Source organism: Delphinus delphis, chromosome 1 (assembly GCF_949987515.2).
Source record: "Delphinus delphis chromosome 1, mDelDel1.2, whole genome shotgun sequence".
Taxonomy (NCBI): Eukaryota; Metazoa; Chordata; class Mammalia; order Artiodactyla; family Delphinidae; genus Delphinus; species Delphinus delphis.
The window spans coordinates 26,532,091-26,544,707 of NC_082683.1; the positions used below are offsets into that span (position 1 = coordinate 26,532,091).

The 12,617-nt window shown below is 52.7% G+C and overlaps 1 protein-coding gene across 1 annotated transcript in view; it reads right to left on the minus strand.

Moving 5' to 3' along the window:
* The window catches only part of CSMD2 (CUB and Sushi multiple domains 2), a 667,671-nt gene that overhangs the window by 291,041 nt on the left and 364,013 nt on the right, over nt 1-12,617 (minus strand). Inside the window, 2 exon segments of the mRNA XM_060018797.1 lie at nt 6,771-6,883; nt 10,120-10,223. Coding sequence (XP_059874780.1) covers nt 6,771-6,883; nt 10,120-10,223 — 217 coding nt within the window.

Consider the following 12,617-nt stretch of genomic DNA (forward strand, 5'->3'; position numbering starts at 1 on the left):
TCTAGGTCCCAGTGCCTGAGGAAGCTTTAAGGGTATCATGGAAACTCAGTGAACATCTTAGAAACATGCCTGGTGTCATTCCTGGTTGAAGATGGAAAGTTTGGGCCTCTGAGCTTATGGGGATAAAGTAAGAAGAGACAGAGGTCCTGAAAATTGCAGAGTGGAGGCTGAAAATGGCCATGTGCTTAACGCTCTGATTGGAGGAAAGGCAGGGTCCAAAAAGGAGCAGAGTCAGGATGCTGGGCTGCTGCCCTTGGTCTCCTTTCAAGCTCAGCTCTAACACCATCTGTTTCAGGAGGCCTCCTGGTGCCACCAGAGTTCAGTTCTGGAGAAGGGGAGGCAGGCACCGCCTGCAGAAGGCTAGACTTGGCCATCTTCCCCCTACTTGCTCTCAAACTTCATTCTGTGGAAGGTTTAGCTTCAACCCTAGGCAACCCTAGGGGATCAGGCTTTCTAAGTCAACCTGTTCTCTCTGGGATGTTGACCAACTCCTTTCCATCCTATAAACGAGTCTTAGCTTCAGACACCAGCTCCTCCAGGGAGCCTTCCCTGATGCCCTCAAGTAAGGTTAGCTGCCCCTCCTTGATATTTCCCCATTTTCTCATACTTCCTGGACTCTAATGAAGACAGACTAAGACTTGGGTGAAGGCACAGATTGTCTTGTTATCCTTGTATCCCGCTGTGGTCTGAACAGTGTCTGTAACATATAATAGGGGCCTAGATGATGTTGGATACACAGGGGACCTTATTTCCAACACGAGTCCCCTGGACTACTGGGCATCCTTTCTGCGTGATCTCTACGGCCCTGCTTCTCCATATCTCCAGGGTGAGGGTCCCAGCTCCTTCCTCCCTTAGGCCGGCCTCCGAGATCTAGCATTAGGCTTCCAGATTCCAGGCTCCAAGTCAGGAAGTGAAGCGACTCCGAGATTGATGCTAAAACTTGTTAGCAAGTTGTATGTAATTTTATAATGTTTCTGGTAAGTGCTAATTGCCTGTTCCTTAAATATTTCTTATTCTGCTGGGAAGCAAAGCAATTGCAAATATGAATGCTTTCCTACAGCTGGCTGCCCTCATGGAGGGGGCCTGAGTTTCTAGGTGCCAAAGACTCAGATATTGACAGAGCTGGAGGCCCCTCCCCCACCCTGACCTGGGATTGTGACAAGCATGATGAGAAGTATTTCTGGGAAATAAATCCCTCAACTTTTCCCACCCAGGACCTCAAACTTTTAATGGGTGGTGGGGGGTGGTGGTGATGATACTGCAGTGCCACCTGCCTGCTCTAAGGAAGTTTTTCTCTACCTGAACAGGGGCAGATGGGGTATTGATGCTGATGGGGCCAGGTATGCCTGGGGGTTTCTGCCTTCAAATGCCTCATGCCACCTGTGGAACACATGCATCCCGGCCACCCTCCCATCCCTGAGCCAAGATGTCTGTCCTGCATGGAATTCCCCAGGAGCTGGGCTAAAAGAAGGGCTAAGATGGGGGTGGAGATAATTCTGAAGCTTTGGGCCATGAGTGCAGGTTAGAAGAGCTGCAGGACTAGGGAAGCAGGGGAGGGGATCAGGCTTTTAAACCGAGTGTGCCATGCCCCACGCGGGAGGCTTCACTGCACGGAATCCTCGCAAGGCCCCTGTGAGATGAATGTTTATCAGCCCTTCTTCACAGATGAGAAAACTCAGGCTCAGGGATGTGGAGGGATTGGCTGAAGATCACACACAGAGCCAACGGCAGAACTCGGTTACAAAGTGGGTCTGTCTGACCCGAGTCTATGGGGACAGTGAAGAATCTGGGCTCTTGGCACCCGAGTGCCGGGAGGTGGTAAAGCGGGATGAAAGGGGATTGAGAGGATGTAGAGGAAGGGTGCCCGATGGTGCCAGGCACTGGGCTACGCCCTGTAGGACCAGATAGATCAATAAACTGCAATCTGCCTAGAATGGGTTCATAGGAGCCAGCATTTGGCTTGCAATTACCATCATTGAGGGCCTTGGATGCCACACGAATGACGACGCTTTATCCTGAAAGCAGTGAGAAGCTGTCATTAAAGTTTTGTGGGTTTTTTGTTTTTTTTAAGTAGCAGGGAACGGTGCCAGATTTGGATTCTAGGAAGATCACTGAGCTGCGAGAGGCAGATGGGTGGGGCTGGGGGAGGGGCCTGGAGTCAGGGATGCTGGGGATGCTGGGTAGGAGGACTGTGTGGTCATCAGGTGAGAGGCGATGAGGGCCTAGCCACGTCAATGACAGAGGAGCTGGGGCGCCGCAGAGGGAGAACTGGCAGAATCTGGGGACTGAGTCAGAGGTGGGAGAGGGAGGAGGAGGTGGAGATTAGGCTGAGTGATGGTGTAGATGGTGGTGCTGTTCACTGGGATGGGGACATGGGAGCAGGGGGTGTGGGAGTGGAGACGGAGAGTTTGGTTTGAGATGGTGTTAATGCACTGAACGTTTGTGTCTCCCCCAGATTCAGATGTTGAAGTCCTAACCCCCAGTGTGGCTGTATTTGGAGATGGGGCCTCTAAGGAAGTAATAAAGGTTAAACAAAGTCCTAGGGTGGGGCCCTGATCTGATAGGATTAGTGTCCTTATAAGAACAGACAACGCACTCACACTCTTCTTCTCCCTCCACCTGCACACACCGAGAAAAGGTCACGTGAGAACACAGTGAGAGGACAGCAATCTGCAAGCCAGAAAGACATCTGGCAGCCATCTGAAGCCAGCCCGGACCAGAAACCAAATCAGCCAGAACCCTGATCTTGAACTTCTAACCTTCAGAATCGTGAGAAAATAAATTCCTGTTATTCAGGCGTCCCAGTCTACGGTATTTTGTTATAGCAGCCAGAATAGGCCTAAGACAGACGGGGTGGGCTTGAGATGTCCGAGGGGGAAGCTATGTAAGATGTGTCGCAGCTAGACATGCAAGTGGGGAGTAGATCTGAAAGTCACCAGGGTTCAGGCTGAGGTTGAAGTCATGGGAGTAGATGTGATCAATGGTGGAAGGTTCTAGAAAAAGAGGATGAAAGCTGAGAGCCTGAGAAGTGCGTGCGCTGAGGGGGCAGTGGGGAGCCATGCAAGAGCTTAGGGGGAGTAGCTAGGAGGGTGGAGGGGACCTAGAAGGCTGCAGGGAGAGAAGCCCAGAGCAGATGGGAAAGGGCACAGTCATATCGGGGCCTCAGGGAACTCGACCACCCACTTCTTCCACAGAAGAGGGCATCTCGCCATGAAGGTGTGAGACCCATGGGTGTCACCCTCTACAAAGGTCAAAGGTGGAAGGACAAGAAGGGAAAGGCAGGCCCATCCTGACATTTAACCCTTCCCAGGCTCTTCTTCCCGCTGAACAAAGTGCTAACTCCTTACGAGGCCTTGAGGCCCTTGGTGCCCAGGGTCTGTCTTCTGCCACGTCTGCCTTCACACTTTACACAGTGGCCACCATGAAACACCTCCTTTCCCAGCCAGTCTGGGGAGTGAGGGTGAGGCAGGGGCCTAGGACCGGGGCTATCAGAGCAACCACGGGCCACCTGGGGGACAGGCATGGAGCCACGTGGCCCACAGAGGAGGGCAGAGCCCGGAGTGGAGGGCAGTGGTCATCACGGAACTTTCTCAGCTCCCAGGGGACAGCACCTCTGTGCCAGGCACTGTGCCAAGAGCCTTCGTGATCTCATTTCATAACACTGCACAGCGATGCCATATAGTCAGCATTATTACCTCCATTTTATGAGTGGGGAAACTGAGGTTCAGAGAGACCGTATAACTTGCCTAAGGTCACACAGCTGGGGCCAAGCTGGGATTCACCAGCTCTGGTCCAATTCCAGAGTCTGTTCTATCTTCACAGAAGCTGCTGCCTCTGTGCACAGAACCCGTGTAGCCCCTGTGGGTTAGTGAGGGGTCTAAACGTCCAGACTCTCTTCTCTCTTCCTATTTTGTCATGGTTCCGAGGAGAAGTCCGGCCCACACCTAGTCTGTGACCGGCAGTCACACAGCGTATGTTTTTAGGCCAAGTCTATGTTGTCTTCTATTGTCGCCACAGTACCTAGCCTCGTTCTGGTCACATAACAGGAGCTTAATCAATACTGGCTGAGTGAAATGGCCAACCTAATCCCAATCTCTAGGAACAAGGAACCCAGGCTCATGACTAATTTGACTGGGCTCATGGCCCATTTGACTGGGGCAAAGCTTCGGCTTCTATAAAGATTTGATAAGAAATTGAAATTCTGTAACTTTGGGACGCTCCCAGTATAAGAGAAAATCATGGGCCTTCAAGCTACAGAGACCCAGCGTCGAATCTTGACTCTGCCAGGTCCCACATTTCTGTGTGGCCCTGGGCAGGTCACTTACCCTCTGAGGCTCTGATTCCTCTTCTACAGAAGAGCAGCCATCGTCACATAGCTGTGAGCACTGCATGGGATGCAGCGGTACTATTCAAACTCGTGCTTAGCTACAAATCCCCTCTTAGAAGAAGGTGTACAGGAGGAGATGGAGGCAGGGTCCGAGGCCTTCCTGCTGGGCATCCCCTATCCCACCACCTTGGTGGTCACCGAGGGTAGCCCAGGTCTTTGTGTGACAGTTTGAAAACCCTGAGACAATGAACACACAGCTTCTGGCACATAATAGGCTCTCAACAAACGATATGTCCCTTTCTTTTCCAATGAAATCACACCAAACAAGCCTAACTCCTCTTCCCCACAGAACAGCCCTTCAAATATTTGGACACAGCTCTCAAGTCTCCCCTGAGTCCACTTTCCCCCGAATAAACATTCAGGGGGCTGTTAACCTTGCTCACTGGGCTTGACTTTAAGTCCTCTCCTTATCCATCTCAAGCTGAGGTCCCCACGTCTATGCCCAGTTCTCTGACGCCTGATCAGAAGAGAATAAAGCAACACTCACTCCCTGGGATAAATTCTAGTAGCTGATATTTTTGAAACTTCAAACGACTTGATATTTATTCCCACTTCATCTTATCCTGGTAATTGAGCCAATACTCCACTCCATCCAGATCTTTCTGCACGCTGTTTGCTGACTACTGTACCATCAGCCCTCTCAAGCTCATGTGACTTTTGTCTTATCCAAGCCATGAATAAGATATGGAAAGATTAGGGAATGTGCATGGCACAGAATCATTCCTCCCCACTTCTGGAAACATTCACTGCTGAACATCCGTAGAAGCTCTGAAATGGGGAAACCTTAGAAACCTTTAGAGTTTCTAAGAGAACACCCAATAGGTGTTCTCTGTCTGCTGTCCTGTCTCACTTAGATGCATGTTTCCTACTCTTCAAACAGTACATCCATCATCCTTACCCCAGTGGGCCTATCATGGTTTGACAGTGTTCCTGCAGGAAATGAGGGCTAGCCTCCCGTTATGAGTTGAATCGTATTCTCCAAGAAGATGTGCTGAATCCTCACCCCTGGTCCCTCTGCATGTGACCTTATTTGGAAATAGGGTCCTTGCAGACGAAATCAAGTTAAGATGGCGAGCCCTTAATCCAACATGACTGGTGTCCTATGAGAAGAGGAGAGACACACGGGGACGTGTGACCACAGAGGCAGAGATGAGAATGATGCAGCTATAAGCTAAGGATTGCTGGCCACCAGCAGGAGCTAGAAAGAAGCAAGGAAGGAGTCTACCCAGAGTGCCGGAGGGAGCGTGGCCCTCCTGACACCTTGAGTTCAGACTTCTAGCCTCCAGAACTGGGAGAGAATAAACTTCTGTTGTTAAAGCCATCCAGTTTGTGGTGCTTTGCTAGGGCAGCCCTAGGACACTAATACATGTCCTGTGTACCCAGTTTGGTGACAGAATCCAGGTCCTGGTATAGGAAGAGCCTTTGGTCCACTGGGGGTGTGAGTCACACTGAGCAGAGCGAGAGTCCTTTGGACCCTAAATAGTCCCGTGTAGAATGATCACGTCTCCAAATGGGGTGGAGAAGGACGCTTTCTCTCCCCCTCCACTGCCTCCTGTCTCTCTAGTCATTTAAAAGACTTAAAGCTCCGTTTCTCGATAAAGCTTTTCCCGATGCCCCAGAAAGGACGGCTGCCCCTTCTCTGTGCTCCCATTGGTTCTGTTTGCTGCAATTATCTTGCTTTAGTAATAGCTCGTTTGTTTTCTCCTGTCTTACCATGATAGCGCAGGCCCCTTGCAGCGAGGGCCTAGATCCGATGCATCTGTTCCCGCAGTGCTGGTCTAGGGGCGGATACCCAACAGGGCCTTCACAAATGCTCGGGGGATGGTCTCTGCTCCACCTTCTGTGGGGATCTGCACTAGCAGTCATCAGGAGGCTTGGCAGTGCATGGAGGGGTGATGGTAAAGGTATCTCTTGGACCCCAGACTTTGCCGTTCCCTTAATGCCTGTTCCCACCAAGAGATGCAGGTCACCCGCGTCTGTACCCTCCTCAGGTCACCAACGGTGTGTGTCTGTCCCTAGCCCTGTGCACATAGTCACTCATCACTATGACAACCAAACAGGGTAGCTTGGGAAGCTACTGTCTCCAGTCTGAAGATATTATAAAATAAGCAAGGCTCAGAAAGTTTATGGGGCTTTTCAAAGGTCTACATAAGCCAGGTATGAACCCAGGATGGAACTGGTGTGTGTGACTGATCCCAGATAATCCTCAAAACAGCCCAGGAGACCCACTGGACAAAGAAGGAGGCTGGGACTCAGAGAAGTTGAATAACATGCCTAAGGAGAGGAAGCTAGTGCAGGGCGGAGCCGGGATTCGAACCCAGGGCTTGTTGACTCCAAACCAGACCCCAAGCGTCTGACTCATTGGCTCCCCAACAGCAGTTACCTTCGTAAGAAGCCTTGAAGCCCAGGGAGCTGCCACTGCTGTCGGTCTGGAAGAGGAGCCACATTTGATGGTTGGTGCTGACAATGAGGTCTGGGACCGACGTACCTGTCAGGCTGTCAGGAGAGAGAGATTCAGAGGCGTGCACCCCACTGTGGCACCCCAAGAGAATGACGGTGTGACTGACGACATCTAAAGGAATATCTAGGTGCCAGGCCCACTCGGGCAGGTACTGAGCCCCACAGTGTTTCTGGCACTGAGCCCGGCAGCACGTGCTCACGTGCTGGGAGACTCAGGACCACTGCCCTCCGGCCACAGGCAGAGCTTGCATCTCAGTCACGACTCCCCTGCCCAGACTCCAGGGCTTGGAAGAGAGGTCTGTGTCCTCACTTGCACAGGGGAGGGATGGCTGGAGCCAGATCTAATCAAGGGGGTGTCTACACCCCTGCAACCTCCTGTCTTTCGTGTGAACTGTATTGCAGAAAAGACACAGACAGAAACCCATTTCCCCAGTCGGAACCCAGCCAGTCCTTTTAATGAGGCACCTCTTTCCACTCCAGCATGAGAAGTGAGGCTTAAAGCGCAGCCACCACGCTGGGCAACGCTCTTTCCGAAAAAGAGAGTTTAGGCACGGAGAGGACTCTGATTCAACGCACATCTACCAGGCACCTACCCAAGTCAGACCATGTCCCTTTCATGATCTTATTTAATGTCCCCAGTAGCCCAGTGAGGTAGAGGTTGTGTTATCCCCACTGTACAGATGAGAAGACAGAGGTGCAAAATGGGCAGTGGCTTTCCCAAGGTCAGCCTGCTGGAGTGGCAGAGTCAGAGTCCACGGCACAGCCTGGGGCTCCTAGAAGAAACCTGGCTTCCTTTTTCTGCTGGGACCAGACAAACTGTCAGCACAGATGGGGTGTGGGGGGTTGTGAGGGGGTGGTGGGATTAACGGACCCTAATCCCTGCTCTACCCTGGGGTCTCAAAGCTTGAGGAGGGCTGTTGAGTTGGCCGCAGAGAGGGGATCGGTACTCTGTGAGCACCGTGCCGGTGGAGCGGGGAGAGGCCACCTGGGATACAGCAGTCTGGTGCGTGTGACATCCCTGGGCTGGGGGCTCTGACATTCTGTAATGAGTAAGGATGGACTCCAGGGTGGTGGTGAGCAAGGGTGAAGACCAAGGCCTCTGCTCTTCCTCTGTGTGACCCACTTATGACAACTAAGGAACCCAAGGATTCTGCATGTGTTTCCCTGAAGTTTTGATATTGATGTTGGCCTAAAGAGATCTGAGGGTGGTGGGAGAGCCCCTGGGCTGCTACAGAACTTGTTGGGATCTCACTCAAACTAGACTGGTCCAGAGACCTGGGTACAAGCCCTGGATCTGCCATTCATTTGCTGTGAGATCTTGAGCAAATGGTCGAGCCTCTCTGAGCTTTTTCACTCCATATAAATGAGGGGTTGAAATGTATGATCCCCCAGAGTCTTTTCAGCTCTGCTGTTCTGCGGTTCTCTCTATGACAGAGCACAATGGGGTCATGGGGGAGACAGTGGGATCCTGGCCTCTTGGACACATCGAGCTGATGTACCACACAGGTCAGCATGCCAGGGCAGGTGAGTGATGGGGATGCACAGAGAGGAGGGGAGGGGTTGAGTATGATGGGTAATTCATGTGTCAACCTGATTGGGCCACAAAGTGCCCAGATATCTGACCGAGCATAATTCTGGGTGTTTCTGTGAGGGTGTTTCTGGATGAGATTAACATTTAAATTGGAAGACTGAGTAAAACAGATTGCCCTCCCCAATGAAGGTGGACCTCATCCAATCAGTTGAAGAACTGAATAGAACAGAAAGGCTGACTCTCTCCCAAGTAAAAGAGAATTCTTCCTGCCTGCGTGACTTCCAGCTAGGGCAGTGCTTTTTTCCCACCCTGAACTTGAACTGAACATCAGCTCTTTCTGGGTCTTGAGCCTGCTGGCCTTTGCTCTAGAACTACATCATCAGCTCTCCTGGGTCCATCCCCAGCTCGCTGACTCAGCCTGCAGATCTTGGGACTTGTCAGTCCCCATTACCACACAAAATGATTCCTTATCGTAAATCCCTTTTTTTATATACACATCCTATTGGTTGTTTCTTTGGAGAACCCTGATTAATACAGTGGAGAGTAGGCAGCAGGGAGGATGCCCTTCAGGCTGACATTCCACTCCTTTCTCTTGAGAGCCCAAGTCCCAGCCATGTCACCTGACATGGTAGGGAATGTTATTCAACTGCCCTAACAGGATATTCCAGGTAGATGTGAGGAAGGTATGAGAAGCACCCAGAACAGAACAGCTCCTGGACGAGTCAGCTATTACAGAATGGCCCTTTTTTTATTTAGCATTAAGACCAGAGGGTGTTAGTGTGGTTGGGAGGGGGTGTGGCATGGGATGCTGTCCTTGATGGAAATCAAAAGACATGAATTCAAGTGCTGGTTCTGCCACCAACCATCTTTGTACCCTTGGGCCTCAGTTTTCCCACCTGTTAAATGGGTGTAATAGCACCTTCCTCACAGGGCTGCTGTGGGAATTAAATGAGATAACTGATGTGGAAGTTCCCATCACAGTGCCTGGGCACACAGCAGGTGCCCAACGTATGTGAAATCTCCCCTCCTTCTTCGCAGGGGAGGTGGATGAGGTCAGGCCTGTCTATCTCTCTAACGCTGGGCCACACGCCCTGAACGGGAGCATTCTTCTGCTTTCGTGTCAGGCTAATCATGATGGGTGAAGGAGGAGCCAAATGGCCCCCAGGAGCTGAGACCCAGTGTAATGGAACCCAGGACAGCCCGACATCATCCTCTCCCGTGACTAGATCATGTCAAACCAGCCCTTCTGGCCTCAGAAAATGTGGTCCCAATTCCCTGAAACTATCCTTTTCCCAGACAGTTATGAGCATGGAGGGAAATGAGCAAAACATTTCCATTGTCTCTGTCTGAAGTTAGACCACCACACGTGTACGTGGCCTTGAGGAAAAACTCCTGGGGGAGAAGCAGGGTCTGCACAGACGCAGGCAGTCCAGTGGAATGCTCCAGGCGCACGCAGCAAACCTCTACTCCCCCTGCTCCCTGAGAGGCTGTTCATTCTGTATAATTTCCCTGTGACTTCCTAGCGAGACTCCGGCCCAGTGCTCTGTTTTCCTTGGTAGGAGCAGAGGGAGACGGAAGGATTGTGGCTGAGACAGTGCTGCAGGACACCTTTCCTTGTCACAGCATGGTGGCGAGGGGTAGGGTCAGGGGGACCAAGCAGGACTCGACAAGCCCATCCCCCGTCCCCAGCCAAGGTACCCGAGCTCCTGCCCCTGCCCACCACGTGCTCCGCTTCACTCACATGTAGAGAACCGTCTTCTGGTCTCCGTCCTGACCGCCGTCCCCGACCGTCAGGGTGTCGTAACCCCTCTCCAGGTCAAACTCCTCGAAGGCCAGCTTGATCACCTAGGGAGGGAGCAGGGGTTAGGGAGAGGGCAGGGGCTGCCGGGAGAGACTCCCACGGCCTTGAAGACAGCAAGGATCTTCACGTCGCCATGCCCAGAGCGCCCGCGACACCACCCCACACAGCCCTCAATCCAAACTGAGTGTTTCCATGCCACCTTTTTGAGTGTCAACTTTTTCTCTCTGGGGCCATACAGTCTCTGGGGTCCCCTGACGTTTTCCAAAGACGATCATGGTACATCTGGCCAATTCTGGAGGCTGTCATGGCAACACCAGGCACATCTGGCCAGCTGTGAGAGGATGAGACTCTTCCTTCATGCTTTAATGCACAGAAATCCTCGCGGAACTGGAGGCAGATTTTCAGGCCACATGTGGACTCTGAGCTATGCGGTCCTCAGGGACCTGCAGACACTTCCCTCCGCCTCTCCTCTGCCTGCTTTTCTCCATCCACTTTGTTTATTTGTCGAATAAATGAACGTTCCAGGAACGGGCTTTCGACAAGATTCTTTTATCTTGTTTTCTCCCTGCCTGCTACAAATACTCACTAAGCACTCACACCACGTGCCAGCCTAGGAGGTAGGGTTTCAATGGTGAGCATGGCACGGTCCCTGCCCTGGGTGAGCGGGGAAACAGAACAGTAAACTGATAACCAGAACCCCAGGTGACAGACGCTAGCCTATGGTGGGGGGAGGCGGGGAGGCTGCTTGTGATTGGCGGGGGGAGGCGGGAAGGCTGCTTGTGATTGGCGGGGGGAGGCGGGGAAGCTGCTTGTGATTGGCGGGGGGAGGCGGGGAGGCTGCTTGTGATTGGCGGGGGTTGGGGGGGTGGTCTGAGAGTTCTGAAGGTTCTGGAAGACTGTCGGGGTCAGAAGGGGATGACGGGAGAGGCAGGGGTCTAGGGCGCAAGGCCCGAGCTGTGGCAGAGATGGAACATTCTGGAGTGGTCAGTGTCTATCAATGCAGGTCCACAAACCGAGCAGAGCCGTCAGCTGCCTCATTCTGGGGGACAATGTGGTTGGGCCTTCTGTGCAAGGTGGTGGCTCCAGGAGGTCCAGAACTTGAGACATCTGCCTGCAGCGAGGTCCAAAGGGCCTCATAGCCTCCCCTGCCCCGAAGAGCTGGGCTTTATCCTGAGGGAGGAGCGGCAGGAGAGTTTTAAACAGTGGGTGACGGGGACAGTTAGGTGTTGGAGAAGAACATGGGTCTGGCTGCTCGTGTGGAAACTGACATGGCAGGAGAGAGGCCAGAGCCGGTGGGGCTGATTCGAGGCTTCAGTGGCAGTTAGGTGAGCGATGCAGGAGGGCCACACAGTGGAGACGCAAGAGAGAGACGGCCCTGCAGTCTTTAGGGCTTTGTGACTGGATGGATGTGGGGACTGAGGGAGAGAGGGAGTCTGGGAAGACCTGCAGCTTCCCGGCTTGGGCAGTTGGGTGGTGGGTGACAGTGCCGTTCGTGAAGACAGAACACAGAGTCCCCTCCCCTAACATCTCGTCTGGGCCTCTTTTTGCCTGTTTCAGGCTGGTTTCAATCTGATAAGGATCTTCAGTCTCCCAGTAGGGAGGCTGCAAGTGCTTCTTTGTTTTCTATTCTGCTACTCAAGGAGTAGAGAATTCCCATGGATAGCTTTTCCTAGTGGTGCAGGCTTCCTCTGTCCAAACCAAGCAGCCCAGCAGAGCCTCAGCCCAGGGTGCCTTCAGGTGCCTCGGAAGGAAACTGCTGCTGCACTTGTGGCTGAGCCCCGTACCGCCTGTGCAGTGCCCTCTGCCTGGGCACGGGACTCACGGCGAGAAGCCGTGAGCGTGGACAGACAGGACAGGGAGGACGGGTGCCATTGGCTAGAAGGAGGCTGGAAGAGGCTTCCTGGAGGAAATGAAGCCCAGGCTGAGTTTGGGAGATGGACTGGGGTCCGATAAATGGAGAAGGAAAGGAAAGTGATCCAGGCAGAGGGAGAAGCAGGTGCTGGGGCAGAGCGGTGGGGTGAGTCAATCTAGAGTTGTATGACTGAGAGGGAAGCAGAGGGTGGTGATGCCAGAGAAGTGGGAGGAGCCAGGTTAGGAAGGGCTGTCTGTCATGCTAAGCATTTAGGCTTTGTCCTGAAGACAAGGGGGAATCATGGAAGAGTTGTAAGTAAATGTACCGCATGAGACTTTTGTTTTAGGAGCAATAGCATTGAGGGCTGGTGGAAAACAGACCGATGTCTGGGCTGTGCAACAGTGTGGGTGAGGGAGGTTGTGGGCCCTTAGCAGGCAGCAGTTGGGGCCTGTTAGAAAACAGGGGATGGAGGAACTGGGGGTACTGACCTTGGAGAAGAGAGACTCAGGGGCAGAGGCAGGAGCAGCGGTAACCCTAGCTGTCTCCAAGGGCAAACGTGGAGATGACAAGGCACTGAGACCCAACT